The following is a 19,720-nucleotide window of genomic DNA, read 5'->3' on the forward strand; positions in this document are numbered from 1 at the left end:
TTTTGTAGCCTTTAGAGGACTTTCATGGTGGCTGATTTCTGATGAAAATCTTTTTCCCACTAGGGATAGGAAACACAAGAAGGTATAGTGCTAGCCTTAGTACAGGCTTTTCGTGGTTAAAAGAAGTGGGGAAAGGAAATCAACTGCAGCCAGTCCTACCCACATAATGGGGTTTCACTCAATTTCTGTTGATAAAATCCTGTGTCAGACATAGTTAATTATAATGGGATTATATTTACACAAATACACAATCAAAACAAAGAATTTTAGTTAATGGAAGACGGATGAAAAGCATTCCTATCTGCATAAAAAGGGAATTCTTAATGCAGGTAGGAAATATTTAACTACATTCCCCACAATTTCAATCAACACTCTTCTAATTGACTTTGGCTATGTTTCCAGGGATAGTTTGTGTGAGAGGGTTGGGGTGAAATACCCACATTTATGCTGTTTTTAGATTTATTTATATATTTTTTCAGATTTCTGAGCTGCAGTTTCTTTATTCATCCCAGAGTTCAGCAAATCTAGAGCAGAATGATTGTTCTATTAATATATTGTACGGGAGTACTATATCTTCTCCAGTATATTGGAATTTGGGATCTGAACACAAATGAGATATTTTTATAGGTAATTGCTTGAACAACACAATCTTAAGCAGGTGTATTCAAAAGTAATTCTGGTCTATTCAGAGAAGCATAGTTCCATGTTAATATAGTTCAAATTTCAGTTTACAACTGATATATAAGTACATATTTTCTCCAAATTGTAAGGAAATAATAGTTCACCGTTCACTCATCCATTAGAAGTATGGATTTCCATTGTTATTACCAATAATCCACGAGTTACTTTATACTCATTGACAACTTGTTCAATGTTTTCTACTATCCCGCTTTGAGCAACCCATTTTATGTTGAAGTTCTCCTTCAAGAATACAGCTTCCATTCGTAGATTCACAAACAATTCATCCAAGTATGTTTGCTGTAAGAAGTGCAAGAAACTGTTATAGACAGTATTTATAAACAACCTTTCTGCATAGTACAATATATCCTGTTTCCCCCAAACTAAGACATCCCCTGATAATAAGCCCAATCAGGCTTTTGAGTGTATGGCAATAAGTCCAAGCACTTATTTCAGGGTTAATATATACTGTACATATATATATGTATACGACAGAGTCTTATTTCCGGGGAAACACGTAGACTATAAATGATAAAGTTTTCAAAGTACATTTGAAAAGTACATAGCAAGATGAAATTTATGCAAGATGTCAGACGTAGATCTTGCAACAGTGAGTAATACAAAGAACAATAATTACTTCTGACAGTTGGGCTTCAGAATTTTAGCTAGAGTACAGGTAGGTTGACTCAGCCTTCCATCCTTCCAAGGTGGGTAAAATGAGGACCCGAATTATGGGGTCAATATGCTGGCTATGTTAAAAAGTGCTATTGCTAACATGTTGTAAGCTGCCCTGAGTCTAAGGGGAAGGGCGGCATTAAAAAATTGAATGAATGAATGAATGAATGAATGAATGAATAAATAAATAAATAAATAAATAAATAGTTTTTGATTTACAACTGTTCATTTAGTGACTGTTCAAAGTTACAACAGCACTAAAAAATGTAACTTATGACCATTTTTAATAGTTACAAGCTTTGCAGTATCCCCATGATTATATGATCAAAATTCAGATGTTTGGCAACTGGTTCATATTTATGACCTTTGCTGTGTCTCAGGATCATGTGATCCCCTTCTGATAAGCAAAGTCAATGGGGAAGCCCAATTCACTTAACAATCAGTTACCAGCTGCAGTGATTCACTTAACAACTGTGGCAAGAAAAGGGCCAAGATGGGCCAAAACTCAGTTAAACAATGTCTCACTTAACAACAAAAATTTTGGGCTCCATTAAGGACTACCTGTATATGGATTTATTTTTTTTTAAGTTTCAACTGAATCCAATGAATATTTTACAGAATGGGTATTTTCTCTGTAACTCACATTATACAAACAATGTTACTGAAGTACTAGTTTAAGCTTACAAATCATATCCATGCACACGTTTATTTGAGTTTTTGACAGCAGCGAAAAAGTGGTTTGCTATTGCTTTTGTCCAGAGTGTTTTTTCAACTTTTCAATCTGCCCTAATCCCCTATAAATTCTTGGTGATTTTTCCCCCCCATTGAATAATTTAAAACTAATCTAAAGACAATTCAGAGTCAGCTGGGAACTGAACCTGCTGTGACAAAACCCATTGCAATATATCAACACAAACATAATATATTTTTAAAAGATTGAAATAGATATACAAGGAGAAAATATGAATACCGAAAATAGAACAGCAGACAACTTATCGGATATAATAACATTCTGACAAGCTAACTGAGGCAACAAAATTTAAGGCCTTATTTAAATGGAGTCAACGTGAGGGCCATACAAATCCTTGCTAGCAGTGTTCCCTCTAATTTTTTTTTGGGGGGGGGGGGGCGGAAAAGTATAGTGTCTGAGCGGCAGTCCCTTCGGGACTGGGCGGCACAGAAATAATAAACAAACAAACAAACAAATAAAAAACCCACCCTGTTTTGCGTCAGAGAATTTCAAAATAAAATACTGTACTGTGGGTCTATAACAGTGAGCTCATAATAGGGCAACTCTATCAATATCAAAATGCCACTTAAATAGTTGAGCTAGTTTCAAACTAGATTTAGATTTTCTTTCTCTCTTCCTTACTCCCATTCTTTTTCTTTCTCTTTTCCTTCCTCTCTTTTTTCTATCTGTTTCTCTCTCTTCCTCTCGTCCTCTCTCTCTCCTTCCCTCTCACTCTTTCCCTCTCGGCTTCTGGGCAGGTTTGGAAAACTCTTGAGTTGATGATGATTTTTAAGTGAGCGATTGCTCACTGCTCAGCTTAGAGGGAACTATGCTTGCTAGTAGAAAATATTCAGAAAAATAATAGTACCGTTAATTCTTTGCTTAGGAAAGCATTTTCCCTTGGAATCTTCTGTACTTTTCCTGGGCCCACGTTTTTGCTGATGCACTTAGAGAAAAACAACAATTGCATTTCAAATCTAGCCAAATCTAACCAAACATTAAAAATACAAAGTTTATTGCATTTTATCTTTTAAGCATAAAGCTGCAACATTAACACTTAATATTGAATCAATGATCAATGAAATAAAGCACAATCCACCACCTTTTTGATCAGGGCTACCCCTGCACTTCCACACAAAATTGCTGCAGATTGTATAAGATGTATACTAAGCAACTTGTTTTTAATAAATGTTTCACGATGCAGAGGAGTTAATTTGCAAAATTCTACATTTTTAGTTAAGAGATATGAGCCAGAGACATTCTTAATTGTATATCTGCTTTTCGGACAGGCATAACTCCATTCAGATTTATCATCTTTCAAGGATTGTGATCCTGGGACAATAATCACATTTTTCTTGTCTGGTTTCAGATTTACCGTAATATATTCTTCTTTTAATCTATTACTCATTTCAGGCAGGGAAGAATTGGAGAGGATAGATGAGACCTTCCAATGGTTCTGAGATTCCTCTGACAATAGCAAATGCTAAAATATTCTCTCCCTTAGCTCTATAATGCACACGTTTATTATATATTCCATTTGTCTTCTATTTAGAACAGACAATTTGAAAATCTGTTGCATACCATGACAATAAATCTGACAGTTAAAATTTTTAATTTTACCTTCACAATTTCACCCAGGGTTTGTGTTGATTCATCCACTGCAAGTATGTAATTGGTCCTCGGTCTATGATCTGCTATATTCTGCAATACTCTAATGTGAATGGATACATAGAATGTACAATGAATACATAGTATATAATAAAATATATAAAAGTGAGGAAATAATAATTTAGTTTCTTACATGTAACTCTTGAAAAATTGATTCAGTAGGGTTTGTAAGATTTAAAAGGGTATTAATTAATTATATTAAGTAAGGCCCAAAGTAATTAGAGATATCTATTTTATATTAGCATTCTACAAAAGAGATGGTGAACCTTTTTTTCGGGTGCTGAAAGCACGTGTGCATGTGCTATTGCAGAAGCGTGAATGCCCACACCCATAATTCAATGCCTGGGGACAGTGAAAATGGTCTCCTCCCATCCCCCCAGAGGACCTCTGGGGGCCTGAAATGGCCCATTTCCCAAACTGGTGGGCCCGGTAGGCCCATATTTCGCCCCACCCAGGCTGCAGAGGCAAAAATGCCCTCCTTCATCCCACCAGAGACTCTCTGGAAGCCTCCCAGAGCCTTCAGGTGAGCTGAAAATGCACATGCACACATGCACATTGGAGCTGAGCTAAGGTTATGGCTTGCGTGCCAGCAGATATGGCTCCATGTGCCATAGGTTCGCCATCAATGCTCTATAACTTGTTTTTTTGTTGATGTTCAATAAAGAACAGAAGAGACATCTAGAGAAGCAATGGAGGAAGAGTAAGTCCGAATCCGATCGAACACTTGTAAGAGTTTTTATTAAGACTTACAAAGTGGCGCTCAAGGCGACAAGATGCACGTATCATGCGGCCTTGATTGCATCAGCGGAATCTCGCCCAGCCACTCTGTTTAGGGTGACCCGCTCCCTTCTTAATCGGGGGAGTTGGGGAGCCCTTGCAGAGTAGTGCTGAGGAGTATAACACATTTTCACTGATAAAGTGGCTCGGATCAGGCCGGTCCTCGACTCCGATTGGATAACAGAGTTGACTGACAAGTCATTTGAGGTGACTGGGGCCCGTACTTGTCCATCTGTCTGGGAAGAATTTGATCTGGTGACACCTGATGAAGTGACAAGGCCACTGGAGCTGTGAGTTCCACCACCTGTTTGCTGGATCCATGTCCCTCCTGGTTGGTCTCGGCCAGCAGGGAGGTGATACGGAGCTGGGTCCAGGAGATTGTCAATGCTTCTTTGGGGAGGGAGTCCTTTCTGGATCCCTACAAGGAGGCACTTGTGCGCCCCCTCCTCAAGAAGCCTTCCCTGGACCCAGTCATTCTCAACAACTATCATCCAGTCTCCAACCTTCCCTTCCAATCATCGAAGCAGTGGAAGTGATGTACGGGTGCCTGGAGGCTGTTGGGGTCTGGATGGGTGTCAACAGACTCAAACTCAACCCTGATAAGACAGAGTGGCTGTGGGTTTTGCCTCCCAAGGATAATTCCATCTGTCCGTCCATTACCCTGGGGGGGGGGGAATCACTGACCCCCTCAGAGAGGGTCCGCAACTTGGGCATCCTCCTCAATCCACAGCTCACATTAGAGAAACATCTTTCATCTGTGGCGAGGGGGGCGTTTGCCCAGGTTCACCTGGTGCACCAGTTGCGGCCCTATCTGGACCGGGGGGTCACTGCTCACAGTCACTCATGCCCTCATCACCTCGAGGTTTGACTACTGTAACGCTCTCTACATGGGGCTACCTCTGAAAAGTGTTCGGAAACTCCAGATCGTGCAGAATGCAGCTGCAAGAGCAATCATGGGCTTCCCTAAGTATGCCCATGTTACACCAACACTCTGCAGTCTGCATTGGTTGCCGATCAGTTTCTGGTCACAATTCAAAGTATTGGTTATGACCTATAAAGCCCTTCATGGCATTGGACCAGAATATCTCTGTGGACAGCCTTCTGCCGCAGAAATCCCAGCGACCAGTTAGGTCCCACAGAGTTGGCCTTCTCCGGGTCCCCTCGACTAAACAATATCGTTTGGCGGGACCCAGGGGAAGGGCCTTCTCTGTGGCAGCCCGACCCTCTGGAACCAACTACCCCCAGAGATCAGAATTTCCCCCACCATCTTCGCCTTTCGTAAGCTTCTTAAAACTCACCTCTGTCATCAGGTATATGGCAGAATTGAGATATTCCCTTCCCCCTAGGCCTATACAATTTATGCATGTTATGTTTGTGTGTATGTTCAGTTTTTTAAATACGGGTCTTTTAATTATTTTAAATATTAAATTTGTTATATGTTGTTTCATTATTGTTGTTAGCCGCTCTGTGTCTACGGAGAGGGGCAGCATACAGATCTAATAAATAAATAAAATAAATAAACAACTACAATTGTTAAGCAAATCTGATTTTCTCCCATTGACTTTGCTTGACAGAAGCCACCTGGGAAAGTTTCAAATGATGATCATATGACCCCAGGACAGTGCAGCTGTCATAAATATATGCCAATTACCAAGTGCTCAAATTTGATCATGAGACCAAAAGGATGCTGCAATGGGAGTAAGTGTGAAAGCTGTCATTAAATGAATGGTTGTAAATCAACAACTAGTTGTACAGCCAAAAAAAAAGTATACTTACGCTGCTAAGTCAGTAATGTGAATGGTTGGAACCACATTTCGCCCATCTCCAAAACATGGTATTATAGGAGTCTCACCAAGCCAAGATAACTGCAAATATTTACGAAAAGTCTTAATCTACCATGTATATAGTAGTATGCTTTTCCATCCCACCCTTAAGAAGATAGCTTACCAATTAAAAGGACCACATTAATTACATGTTTTATAAGACTTAAATACTACATCTGGCTTTAAGTTTATACAGAGCCATTAAATGACAATAAATTACAGCTACAAATGGTAGAGAAAATTCATGATTGCACAACTGATCATGGTTTTTTTGTGGTGACAGAAGTAGATTACGAACCATGAGTGGGAACATCTTAAACAAGGAGTACAAAACTGTTTGGGGTTGAAAGCAGCACTTCAGTATTGAAAGATTTGTAATAGATCATATTTCAGAAACAGGTAAGCCAAAATAAGTAAGTTGCACTAGGACACAAATAAATGTTTTAATGAGCTTAAAACTATTTGTAAAATATGGTAATAATACAGATTTTTAACAGATTAACAGAGTTTGAAGGACCGTGTAAGATGAATGTGTGCACCCTCACTATCACAAACATAAATCCTTTTCAAAATGGCCCAACACCTAGCAACAGATTCTTCACCACGGATATGAATCAACTGTTGGTCATTCAGTTTTAGTCCAAGTATGCTAAGAGCCTTTTCATTGTCCCATTTAAAGTTAGCTATTTTATTTGCATCTCCATCACTTGAGGCATCCAAGGCAGTTATATCTGGTTGTTTAATTACCACAGTCCATAGCCCTTCACAACGTAACATCAGACTACATCCAAGGCAGTTATATCTGGTTGTTTAATTACCACAGTCCATAGCCCTTCACAACGTAACATCAGACTACATTTTGTAGACCAGGAAACATAGTTTGTTCCATCTAGCTGGGTTTTCAAAGATAATCTAGTTGTTTATCCCTGTAGTAGTGCCATTATTAATTCAACAATACAACTTTAACTATCTGATTATACTAACTGAATATTCTCACTATTAACTATCAATATCTCACTGGCAATACCTCACTAGGCCCATAACCAATGTTAAGGAGTGTGCAGAACCCTTGAGTTATCAAGGACATGCACAGAGGAAAATGTGGGATTCCAGCAGATATCCATGAGATATAAGTATTCAGTCATACAAAACAGTGTTTACTTTTAGAAACAGCACAAACAAGTTAAGCAGTCAATATCTCTCAATGCAACAGTAATATTACAAGCCTGTCTTTGTCTTACATATCATACATACATTATAACTTACAAATCCATCAAACTAACACAGAGCCTACTACATCAGTCACAATGAATCAGCAGAAAGAACAGAGAGAAAGAGAGAGAATCATGCTTCTGGCTCCCTCTTATGGCAATTTGCAACATTACCTCTTAAAGCTATGGTACTTTAATACAAACAAATATTCATGGTTAGCTTGTTTATACATTATATTGCCAACCCAACTGTCTTGTACATAGTATTAATAGTATTAGTACCTCCCTGGACCAAGACTGTATCCCTCTGTTAATGCAGTTTAGGGTTATATTGTCTTTTTGGCTGCCACTGCATATTGCTAGCTCATGTTTAGCTGGTTGTCCATTGACTTCAAGATCCCTCTTGTAGTCGCTGCTATTGAGTCTGGATTCACCCAGTTTATATGTATAGTTTTGATTTTTTTTACCAAAGTGTGGGACTTTACTTTTCTCTGCACTGAATTTCATTTTGTTAGATAGGACCCAGTGTTCAAGTCTGTCAAGATCCATTTGGATCTTGAGCCTTTCTTCTAGGGTGTTAGCTATTCCTGCCACCTTAGTATCATCTGTAAATTTTGTTAATTCCCCTTCTATTCTCTCATCTAGGCCATTTATGAAGATATTAAAGAGTACTGGGCTTAAGACGGAATCTTTTCATACCCCACTGCTTATTTCTCTCCGTGTAAACTTAGATCCATTGAGGACTACTCATTGAGTACAGTTAGTCAGCCAGTTGTGAATCCATCTGGTGGTGAATTTGTCTATGCCACTTTTTTCTAGCTTACGAAGAAGTAGGTTGTGGTCTACTTTGTCGAATGCTTGTCAGTGCCCCAAACAGCATCTGAGATATAAATCAGATTCCAGTCCAAATCTCTCATCCAGGGTTTGATTTATTAACAAAGCCATGTTGGTTACACTGTTGCCAACTTCTGCTGAAGTCTAATATATTATGTCCACAGTATTTTGCTGGTCTACTAATTTAGTCACTGTGTTGAAGAATGAAATGAGGTTGGTTTGGCATGACTAACAAACCCGTGTTGGCTGCTAGTTATTACTTTACTTGTTTCTAGGTGTTGGCAAATCTGTTTTTAAATTATCTTTTCCAGTATTTTCCCAGGTATTGATGTTAGGCTGATTGGTCTGTAGTTTATTGGGTCTGGGTTTTTTTTTCTTTTTTGAGGATAATAAATACACTTTAATAAGTAGCAACTTCTGAAATCCTCTAAGGTTCTATTTAATGATGGGGAAGGCTGCAATTTCAGGCTATGTACTTTACAGCTATTGCCATCTGCAGGCTTGAAGAAGCTCCATTTAGAAGACTCTGGTGCGATACTTAAGCCTTTCTACTCTGTTAAATTTATTTGTTTATATATTTATTTTATTTTGTCAAGTATGTATTGGTACTATACAAAGATGTAACACTGTTTATATACATGATATGGGTATTAATAAGAGTGAGACATTAGGACAGGGACGGTAAGCAAGCTGGTGCACTTATGCACCCCCCTTAAATTGTACAATATTAATTTTGTAGTACATTACCTTAAAAAAGTAGTGGAGAAGTCTTTCTTCAGCTCCATACTGAACACCTGAAGCAACAACGTATGTGCCAAATTTGCTTCTGCTCTGGGGAGAAAGATTTTTAAAAGTCTCTGTTCAAAAAAATTTCAAAACTTAATTGATTTCATTTCTATTGTAACAATCTATGTATTGAGATATAAAAAAATAAATTAGAACAGTAAACTAGAAGGAGAGAAAAGAAGTAACTGGGTGAGATGGGGGGAAAAGTCCTGTTTAGATATTATTTAAAATGTTAAATTTAATAGGCAAATAAAAACTTTTAAGTAAAGGCTAATTCTCAGGCTAATCTTCAAAATAAGCAGACATTTTAGTAGGTAACTTCAATCATTTTTACTTCCTGACAATTCCTTACTTTCAATAGCCTGCGTTCTTGTTAGCCAAGGAAAGGACTGTGCTGTCGCTGTACTGTATTTGGGGGTGGGAGGTGGGGGTGGGAGGAAGGAAACTCTTCAACTTCTTTAGAAGTTCTCAGATTATTGGTCCCCATCTAGCAGGGAGTTGTGAACATCAGGGGAGGCTTGCAAAACTAAATCCTTTTACAGTATTTCTGTCTTGTCCTTTGCAAGGATGACTTTGAAAAATTATGCCTGCATGAGAGTAAATGGATAGTTCCTACTATCAGAAAGTTTGGGAACCATTGTGGTATAGAATGCTATATATAATTATTAAAAGCTATACACTTATTATCTAACTCTAATCTCCTTCTACAAATCTTCTACAACCGAACCCATCCCATTGGGTTTACAACCCCTAGTGATCACAGAAAAGGAAGTGAAAGATCTATTTCACAGACAGAACCCTGTAAAAGCACCAGGCCCAGACAAGATAACTCCTTCTTGCTTAAAAGTTTGTGCTGACCAATTGACCCCATCTTCACCCAAATCTTCAACAAATCACTAGAGTTGTGCTATGTTCCTTCCTGCTTCAAACACTCTACTATCATCCCAGTGCCGAAGAAGCCCTCCATCAAGGAACTGAATGACTACAGACCAGTTTCTCTAACATCTGGAGTTATGGAAATCTTTGAAAGGTTAATGATGTCCCATTTGAAAACCATCACGGATCCACTCTTAGACCCCCTGCAATTTGCATACTGAGCAAATAGATCGACAGGTGATGCTGTTAATATTGCTCTACACTACATCCTACAACATCTTGAATTTCCAGTGACCTACACTAGGGTCCTTTTTGTAGACTTCAGTTCAGCATTCAACACCACCATACCGGACATTCTCTTAACCAAACTAAATCATCTAGCGGTACCTGAACACACGTAAGTGTATCACAAGCTTCCTAACAAACAGGAACAGCAGGTGAAACTAGGAAAAATCAATCAGATACATGTACAATTAGCACAGGACCCCCCCAAGGCTGTGTACTCTCACCACTTCTCTCTATACACCAATGACTGCATCTCAAACAATCCATCTGTTAAACTACTGAAGTTTGCAGATGATACAACAATGATAGGACTCATTAGAGACAATGATGAATCCATATACAGATGGGAAGTTGAACAACTAACCTTGCAGTGTGACCAGAACAATCTAGAACTGAACACACTCAAAACCGTAGAAATGGTGGTAGACCCTCCCATCTTGTCACATCTCACAATACTAGACAACACAGTATCAACAGTAGAGACCTTCAAATTTCTAGGTTCTATCATATCTCAAGTCCTAAAATGGACACCTAACATCAAAAACATCAAAAAAGCACAACAAAGAATGTTCTTTCTGTGCCAATTCAGGAAGTTCAAACTGCCCAAGGAGCTGCTGATACAGTTCTACGGAGGAATCATTGAGTCTGTCATCTGCACCCAACAAGACCGACACAGACTTCAGAGGATAATCAGAACTGCAGAAAAAACAATTGCTGCCAACCTGCCTTCCACTGAGGACCTGTATACTGCACGAGTCAAAAAGAGAGTGGTGAAAATATTTACTGACCCCTCATATTCTGGACATAAATTGTTTCAGCTCCTACCCTCAAACTGTTGCTACAGAGCACCAAGACAACTAGACACAAGAACAGTTTTTTCCCGAAATGCCATCACTCTGCTTAACAAATAATTCCCTCAACCCTGTCAAACTTTTTACTAAGTCTGCACTTCTATTTCTACTAGATTTTTCTCATCATTCCTATCACCCTTTTCCTCCCACTTAGGACTGTATGACTGTAACTTGTTTCTTGTATCCTAAGATTTTTATTAATATTGTTTCTTCATTGCTTGTTTGACCCCTCTGACAATCATTAAGTGTTGTACCACATGATTCTTGACAAATCTATATTTTCTTTTATGTACACTGAGAGCATATGCACCAAGACAAATTCCTTGTGTGTCCAATCACACTTGGCCAATAAAGAATTCTATTCTATTCTATTCTATTCTATTCTACTGTACTCAACTCTACTCTACTCTATTCTATTCTACTCTACTCTAATTCTATTCTATTCTACTCTACTCTACCCTACCCTACTCTACTCCTAGTGAAATCAGTAGCTGGATTCATGAAAATCATATCCATTTACCATTTTAGAGGATCATGATACTGCAAAGTTTGGAGCCCTGATCTACTTGCAAAAATAAAATATTTATAGCATTTATTCTTCCTAAGTGAAAGAATCAAAAAGAGCCTCTAGAGTAGGGCTATCAAACTGGACTGGATGCATCACATGCTGACCATGCCCATGCCCAATTTGGTGAAGGGGTGAAAAAGTTGTCATGTGATGCCACCGTGATGACATGAGTTTGACACCTGTGCTCTAGAGCAGTGATTTTCAACCTTTTTTGAGCCACGGCACATTTTTTATATTTACAAAACCCTGGGCAGGGCCGCCATCAGGAATTTTGGGGCCCCATACAGCCTAAGTGTCTGGGGGCCCCCCCCCGCCATTTTAAAACTACTTTTTTAAAGTTTTTAAGAAGATGTTAGATAATCATCTGAAAATAGCTGTAAATAAAACCCGATGTTCCCAGAATTAACTTTATTCATAAGATTATGATAGCAACAACTTGACCTTAGTTTTACTGGAACTATAGAATAATCATATAATAACCGCTGATGTTACAGGCCGTATAGCTATATAAAGAAGGAACTGTGAGGATAACAGTTCAAAAGGGACGGGGGTGGTGTTTGTTATGGTGTGTTGTTTTGTTGCTTGTCTTATAAAATGCAAATACAAAATTTAAACAAACAAATAAGTATATTGTAAAATGATAGATTATGTACTATCTTATTTTTTTAATGTTTACATAATAACTACTTTAAAAAAAAATCATCTGTCTGAAGTAGTGTAGGATTCCTGTCTAAGCAGGGGGTTGGACTAGAAGACCTCCAGGGTGCCTTCCCACTGTTATTCTATTCTAATTATCCAGGGGGTTGTGTAGTTATCAGTGGTATTAAAATAGGAGCTGTTTAAAAAAAAACCAACTACAATTTCATATTGCTTCACATCTCAATATCCTTTTCGATCTAGTTTTTACGCCCATCGGTGAACGCAGGTCTGAATGAGCCCGTGGTATCCAAGTTAATTTCAAAGTACACTGCTCAAAAAAAAGTGAAGGGAACACTTAAACAACACAATATAAACTCCAAGTTGTCAATCAGCGTTGCTTCCTAAGTGGACAGTGTGATTTCACGGAAGTTTGATTTACTTGGAGTTATATTGTGTTGTTTAAGTGTTTCCTTTATTTTTTTGAACAGTGTAGATCAGGGGTCCCCAAACTTTTTACACAGGGGGCCAGTTCACTGTCCCTCAGACTATTGAAGGGCCGGACTATTAAAAAAACGTGTGAACAAATCCCTATGCACACTGCACATACCTTATTTAAAGTAAAAAACAAAATGGGAACAAATACAATATTTAATATTTATTCTTCCTCTTTCTCTCTCTCTCCCTTTCTCTCTGTCCTTCTGTCTTTCTAATTCTCTCTCTCTCTTTCTCTCTGTCCTCTCTTTCTTTCTCTCTCTTCTCTCTTTTTCTCACTCACTCTCTTTCTATCTCTCCCTCTCCCTCTCTCTGTCTCCTCCTTTCTCTCTCTCTCTCCCTTTCTATCTCTCTTCTTTCTTCCTTTCTCTCTCCCTCTCTATCTTTCCCTTTCTCTCCCCCCTCTCTCTTTCTTTCTCTCTCTCTTCTCTTTCTCTCACTCACTCTCTTTCTATCTCTCCCTCTTTCTCTCTACCTTTCTTTCTTTCTCTCTCTCCCTTTCTCTGTCTCTCTCTTTCTTTCTCTCTGTTCTTCTCTTTCTTTCTCTCTGTCCCTCTTTCTTTCTCTCTGCCCCTCTCTTTCTCTCTCTCTTATCTCTCCTTCTCTCACTCACTCTCTTTGTATCTCTCTCTTTCTCTCTCTCCTTCTCTATCTCTCCCTCTTTCTCTCTCCCTCTTTCTATCTCTCTTCCTTTCTCTCTCTTTCTCTCTCCCTTATTTTTTTTCTCTCTCTCTTTCTCTCTCATGCACCACACCAGCAGCAGAGAGAGAAAGAGAGAGGTAGAGATCGGGCGCGTTACCGGGTGGTGGAGGCGGTGTGGGGCCATGTGTGTGTGTGTGAAGATGGGGAAGAGGGGGAGTTTTGAGGAAAAGATGGAAACGCCTCGCCCCAAAGAGGGAGCGAGAGAAACGCGCTGGAAGCGAGCTAGACAAATGGGTGGAGGCCAAGGTGAAGCCGGATGACAAGCAAAGCAGGTCCGCCTCCTTCGCAGAGGGGCGCGAAGAAGGTTGGCGCAGCCCAACGTCAGACGGCGGAAAGTTTGCTGAAGTCCACTGGCAGCCCGTCTTCATGGGCGGGCGGGCGGAGGGGCGAAGTGTTCAGCGAGCTCTTCGTCGCCCTCCGCTCTCTCTCTTTCTCTCTCATACACCACGCCAGCAACAGAGAGAGAAAGAGAGAGAGCGGAAGGCGGCTTGCTGGTCCACGCCCGCCTGGATAAGCGGTCCTGCATGGCCCCAGCGCCGTGGCCACCACCGGGAAGTCGGAGAGCAGCTTCTTGACGAAGCAGCTCGCTGAGGAAGTTCGCCTGGCCCACACTCGACGACTCGTCCACCAGGAAGACCAGCTCCAAGCGGTCGCTCTTCTCTCGCAACTGCCTCACCTGCCGCTTGAAAGCACGCCCGAGTTTCTCCACTCGGTTGCCCACCGCTGCAGCGGGAGACACCGGCAACGACATCCCGGCGGCGCCCGTCTTGAACGGAGCCGAGAGCGCCGCTAGGGAGCTCAAGTTGAAGGGGCGGTAGAGGTTGCGCGGCTGCCCGGGCGTCCATGCCAGAGCCCCGCCGACCCACAAGCACATCCCGGCGAGCCACCACATCCCTCCGGGCTCGTCCACCGTCTATGATTAAAGTCCTTTTTAAAAAAATTCCCTCGAGTTTCCTCACGTCGGGCCCGCGCCTTTCCCCCCCAGACGGCGGAAATCTCCTCAGTCGCCTCACCACGGCGTGCACGTGGCGAGGGCTGGCGCGCGTTTGTCTCGGTTTGGCGCTTTCCCGCTTAAAAATAAAATAAAATTATAATTACCCTCCTTTCGCCGCCCCCCTTGTAAGCCCTTCTCTACCTCTCTCTTTCTCTCTCTGCTGCTGGTAAAGGCAGGCAGCCGGCAAAAGAGGGAGGGTACAGACTGGGCATGTGCAAGGAGCCGCTGACTGCGGGCCCCAATTTGCCCGGGGCCCGGTACGGCGCTCCCAGTAGTACCTGTCTATCGGCGGCCCTGACCCTGGGGCACAGGGTTGGGGGGGGGGCGGCTAAAAAAAGTTTGGAGAAATTTTTTTTCTCTCTTCCTCCCTTTCGCTCTATTTCTCTTTCTCCCTCCTTCTTTCTCTCCCTTCTTCTTTTTTCTCTCTCCATCCCTCTTTCTCTCTTCCTTCCTACCTTCCTCTCTTTTTTGCTCTCATTCTCCCTCCCTCCCTCTATGTCTTTCTCTCTCCCACCTTCCCTCTCTTTCTCTCTTTCTTTCTCTCTCTCTTGCTCTCTCCCTTTCTTTCTCTCTCTTGTTCTCTTTCTCTCTCTCTTTCTTTCTCTCTCTCTTTCTTTCTCTCTCTCTCTTGATTTCTTTCTCTCTCTCTTTCTCTCTCTCTTGTTTTCTTTTTCTCTCTCTTGCTTTCTTTCTCTCTCTTGCTTTCTTTCTCTCTCTGAGCTTCGCGGCACACCTGACCATGTCTCATGGCACACTAGTGTGCCGCGGCACACTGGTTGAAAAACACTGCTCTAGAGGCAATAGAATCTTTGGCACTTTGTGGGAGAGCAATGAAATAGACAACCTTTTGTGTTAATACTTACTGTTTTCCCAAGTTTGATAATGTTTTTTTCAGCATTGATGTGTTCCACAAAATTAAGATGAGGTTTTCTTCTACGATAATCTTCTTCGGTGAAAGGTATTTCTGGATCTTCCTGGATAGAATAGATAGGCAGAGGATGCTTTTCTTAATGTGAACATTGTAAATTTCCCATGTTTTTCATTTGAAAGCTATTCAAGTCTTAATGGGAAGGAACAAGTTTAAGCTCAGTACTATCAAGATCGGTTCTCTCTCAGGGCTTATCTGAAAGCTGGTACGAGATAGCAATAATTAATCTCTGTTTTCAGACTGGTAGAAAAATAGTCAGTATAATTAGTGTAGGACAAGAAGCAATGGGTGGAAACTAATCAAGGAGAGAAGCAACTTAGAATTAAGGAAAAATTTCCTGAAAGAACAATTAATCAATTGAACAATTTGCCTTCAGAAGTTGTACATGCTCCAACACTGGAAGTTTTTAAGAAGATGTTGGATAATCATTTGTCTGAAGTGTGTAGGGTTTCCTGCCTAAGGGGTTGGACTAGAAACCACCGAGCCTCGGTGATGCAGTGGTTAGAGTGCAGTACAGTACTGCAAGCTACTTCTGCTGATCACAGTTTGGCAGATCGAATGTCAGTAGGCTCAAGGTTGAGTCAGCCTTCCATCCTTCCAAGGTTGGTAAAATAAGGACCCAGATTGTTGGGGGCAATAAACTTACTCTCTGTAAACCACTTAGAAAGGGCTAAAAAGCACTGTGAAGCGGTATATAAATTTAAATGCTATTGCTATTGCTGGAAGACCTCCGAGTCTGCAAAGAGGGACGGCATACAAATCTAATAAATAAATAAGGTTCCTTCCAACTTTGTTTTTCTAATTAATTATATTTATATTTATTTTTATTTATTTATTAGATTTGTATGCCGCCCCTTCTTTGCTTCTTCCATTACTCACCGGATCAAGTGGCTTGCTTCGTCCCCATGTCATTATTGTTGATAGAAGGATGAATATTTTCTGCTTTTCAAAGTGTTTTGATTCTGCCTGTAATTCTTTAATTTATAGCTTATAGGTTATAAATGGAAAATGTTTCAATATATACTTTATCACAAATATCGGGCTTTCCCCAGTACTACACAGAGAATAGCATTACTAAATACTGCATTGTAAAATTCTTATAATGCCCCTATCACCTGTGGGTTGGGTTGATACAGCCACATAGCTCATATTGATAGTGCTTAGTTGGAGAAGAAAAGAAATCAGATATCTTGATCCATTCACAAAGACTGTGATACTGTACATACATATCAGGGTTTCACACTTTTTCATTGCCTCTCCTTGACCACGTTCTGCTTACATATAGGATTATACAGCACAGAGGTCAAACCTGATTGCATCACCTGATATCACATAATCTATCATGATGTTTTTTGCCTTTATTGGGCCTGGGTGGGCCACAAGTTTGATATCCCTGTATTCAGAATAATTTTGAAGCTGGAGTAAGCTTGAAAACATATGACTTAAGTAGTGTGTGATAATCCTCTGTCGCATATCAAGGAGCAATTCCTATGCATTCCAGTTTAAGCATCATGATAAGCACTGCTAAAGTTCACCTGTGCACTTGGGTCAAGCTATTCAAATCAGCATTGTCACTGGACAACAGTATGAATGTCTAAAGATCCTATACATTTAGCACAAATTAAAAAACAAGGAAAACTACAGCAAGATATGCGCAAGTGAATTTCTGAAGGATTTGAAAAAAAATGTTTATATTTTAATGCTTCATTTGCAAAACTAGATTTACCATCTAAAGTTTGGTAAGACAAGATTATTGCATTCTCCATACTACGTAAAGAACACATTTAACTGACCTGTTGCTGCCCAGATTGCCTCATCAATTTGTTTGATGTCTTCAGTGATGTTATAAATAATGACGTCACATTCTAACATGTAAGTTAGCAACTGATCTCGAGAAGTTGTCTAAAAACGAGCAATTTATCTTAGATTATTGTGGGTTTTTGCCATTGATATTCATCTGTTATACTGTAAATCTCTCACTGCCTAGCTGAATTTAGTCACCATGTCATTTGTCATTATTTGGCATTTGGCATTATTATGAGGTGAGAACACAGTTAGCTTTAAAACCATAGTGTTTTTTCAATGATTTATCATTAAACCAGTATGAAATATCAAATGGAATGCAACAAGGAAAGCAGTGCAGACGTATGGGATGCTAAACACGGGGTTTTTTGTGTGTGTTTCGTAACAGTATATATAATAACTAAACATATGAATAAACTATATGAATCAACTTCTGAAACGACATACTGTATTTTTCGGAGTATAAGATGCACCTTCCCCCCCCCTCTTAAATAGGCTGAAAATTTGGATGTGGCTTATACTCAATGTAGATTTTTTGAAGTTTTTTCCCCAGTCCTAATCAGATGCTAACGATCTTCCCAGCTCTTCCCAGCTTGCAGGTTTGTTTTCATTGTTACTCCCTCCGAAAAAGGTTTTTTGAGCCCTAACAAGGTAGTAACGATCTCCCGATGTGCGGGATTTTTTCAATCCTATTCCTTCGGAAGAAGGTTTTTTCCAGCCCTAAGTCTTTGCAGGCTTGTTTTCATTATTACTTTCTCCGAAGAAGATATTTTTTCAGCCCTAACCAGGGGATAAAATAATGTGCTGAAGCTGACCAGACTAAGGAAACTAGCCAGATGAATACCTGGTAGATAGATTCCCCCCACCACACACACTATTTTCTTCTCCCAAAACTAAGGTGCCTCTGATACTCCGAAAAATACTGTATGTTATCTGAATCTGTATAAGTGCAATATAGTTTCCAAATAACAGAAAAAAATACTTCCATTATGTTTTTGCACAGGGAAGCCTTCCTTCCTTCCTTCCTTCCTTCCTTCCTTCCTTCCTTCCTATCTTTCCTTCCTTCTCTCTCTCTCTCTTTCTTATTTATTTATTTCCATCTTTTAATATAATATCTTACATAAAACTCAAGGCAAAAGGCATCCTCCTCCTGAGAGCAGAGCTTTAAGGATAATATGACAACTCAAAACTGATTTTCATTGACATGTAAAATTGAAGTATATGTAGAAAATGGCTAGTACGTATTGGCATTATTACAATACACAATTTATCATATTATTCCTTTCTCTAACTAAGAATGCCTATATCCACAATATGCTTTATTTTGTTGCTTTATATTGTAAGTTCCTGCAATTTTAAAAATTATATGCGAATCAAATGCACATCAAGGACTTTATTCAATAAAACGAACACTTACTGAATATACTTCCATGGCAAAATCTGGCTTTGTATTTTCTGCTTGTGAAAGAGTTCCCACTATTTGATATATTCCTTCTTTTGGTTTAATGGGCCCAGCTTCAACAACTGATCTTCCTTCCTCATCTTCTTCCTCTTCCTCTGCTATTTCTTCCAAGGCGGCTCCAACAAGACAACTGGCCAGATACTTACAATGTATAATAAATGATAAGTAGGGGAAAGGTAATTCAGTGTTATTAATTAGAATTTTTCATTATTGTCTGTCTGTCTGACTGTCTGTCTGTCTCAATCAATCAATCAATCAATCAATCAATCAATCAGTGTATCTCCAGTAGAAAGATCCACCCTGTGGAACATACTCTCTCTTGGGATCGGGCAGGTATCATTCTTCCAGCCTTCAAAGAGCTGGCTCCTCCCCCAAACATTGGGATGGGGTCTAATTGGAGCCCAACAATTGTTTGCTATTTGGGAGTGGCATTCCTAGGTGCTGTTTTGTCATATTTCTTTTTACATATTTCCTCCTTTTGTTTTAGTTATTTTACTGTAAGTCACACAGAGTTCTGATATATAAGATAGGAAAACCTGTTAAAATATTAAAATAAATAAATAAATAAATAAATAAACAAATAAATAAATCCCCCCCCCCCCAAATCTTTCTCTCATCTTTCGACCCAATGTTCTCGGCAACATATTTCGTGTACAGCTCTACCTGTATTATTAGGCTATATTAACAGAATTTTGCAACACTGAAAGTTTTCCTTTTAATCTCTAGAATATGTGGGTAGGTCCCTTCTCAAATGCTTCCACCCTACTTTCCTTTTTATGGACAGTGACATATCTTTTACACATAGATTATCCAGTCCGCAGCTTTTCTTCCTGTTTCCCAAGATCGTTCCCACATAATGTCCATATAACCCTCTTAAATTTCTGTTTAACTATTCAATGACAAATAGATTTAAGAACAAGCACTGTGAAAAGAACAAA

The 19,720-nt window shown here is 39.7% G+C and overlaps 1 protein-coding gene across 1 annotated transcript in view; it reads right to left on the reverse strand.

Annotated features, from left to right (window-relative positions):
* Positions 1-19,720, reverse strand: part of AK7 (adenylate kinase 7) — a 43,942-nt gene that overhangs the window by 20,591 nt on the left and 3,631 nt on the right. The window contains exons 2-10 of the mRNA XM_070752626.1: positions 18,738-18,923; positions 17,311-17,419; positions 16,397-16,491; positions 15,453-15,563; positions 9,144-9,227; positions 6,305-6,393; positions 3,704-3,794; positions 2,952-3,029; positions 829-978 (exon numbers count right to left, since the gene is read on the reverse strand). Coding sequence (XP_070608727.1) covers positions 829-978; positions 2,952-3,029; positions 3,704-3,794; positions 6,305-6,393; positions 9,144-9,227; positions 15,453-15,563; positions 16,397-16,491; positions 17,311-17,419; positions 18,738-18,923 — 993 coding nt within the window. The remainder of the gene's footprint in view (positions 1-828; positions 979-2,951; positions 3,030-3,703; positions 3,795-6,304; positions 6,394-9,143; positions 9,228-15,452; positions 15,564-16,396; positions 16,492-17,310; positions 17,420-18,737; positions 18,924-19,720) is intronic.

The sequence above is a fragment of the Erythrolamprus reginae genome, chromosome 1 (genome assembly GCF_031021105.1).
Source record: "Erythrolamprus reginae isolate rEryReg1 chromosome 1, rEryReg1.hap1, whole genome shotgun sequence".
NCBI lineage: Eukaryota > Metazoa > Chordata > Lepidosauria > Squamata > Dipsadidae > Erythrolamprus > Erythrolamprus reginae.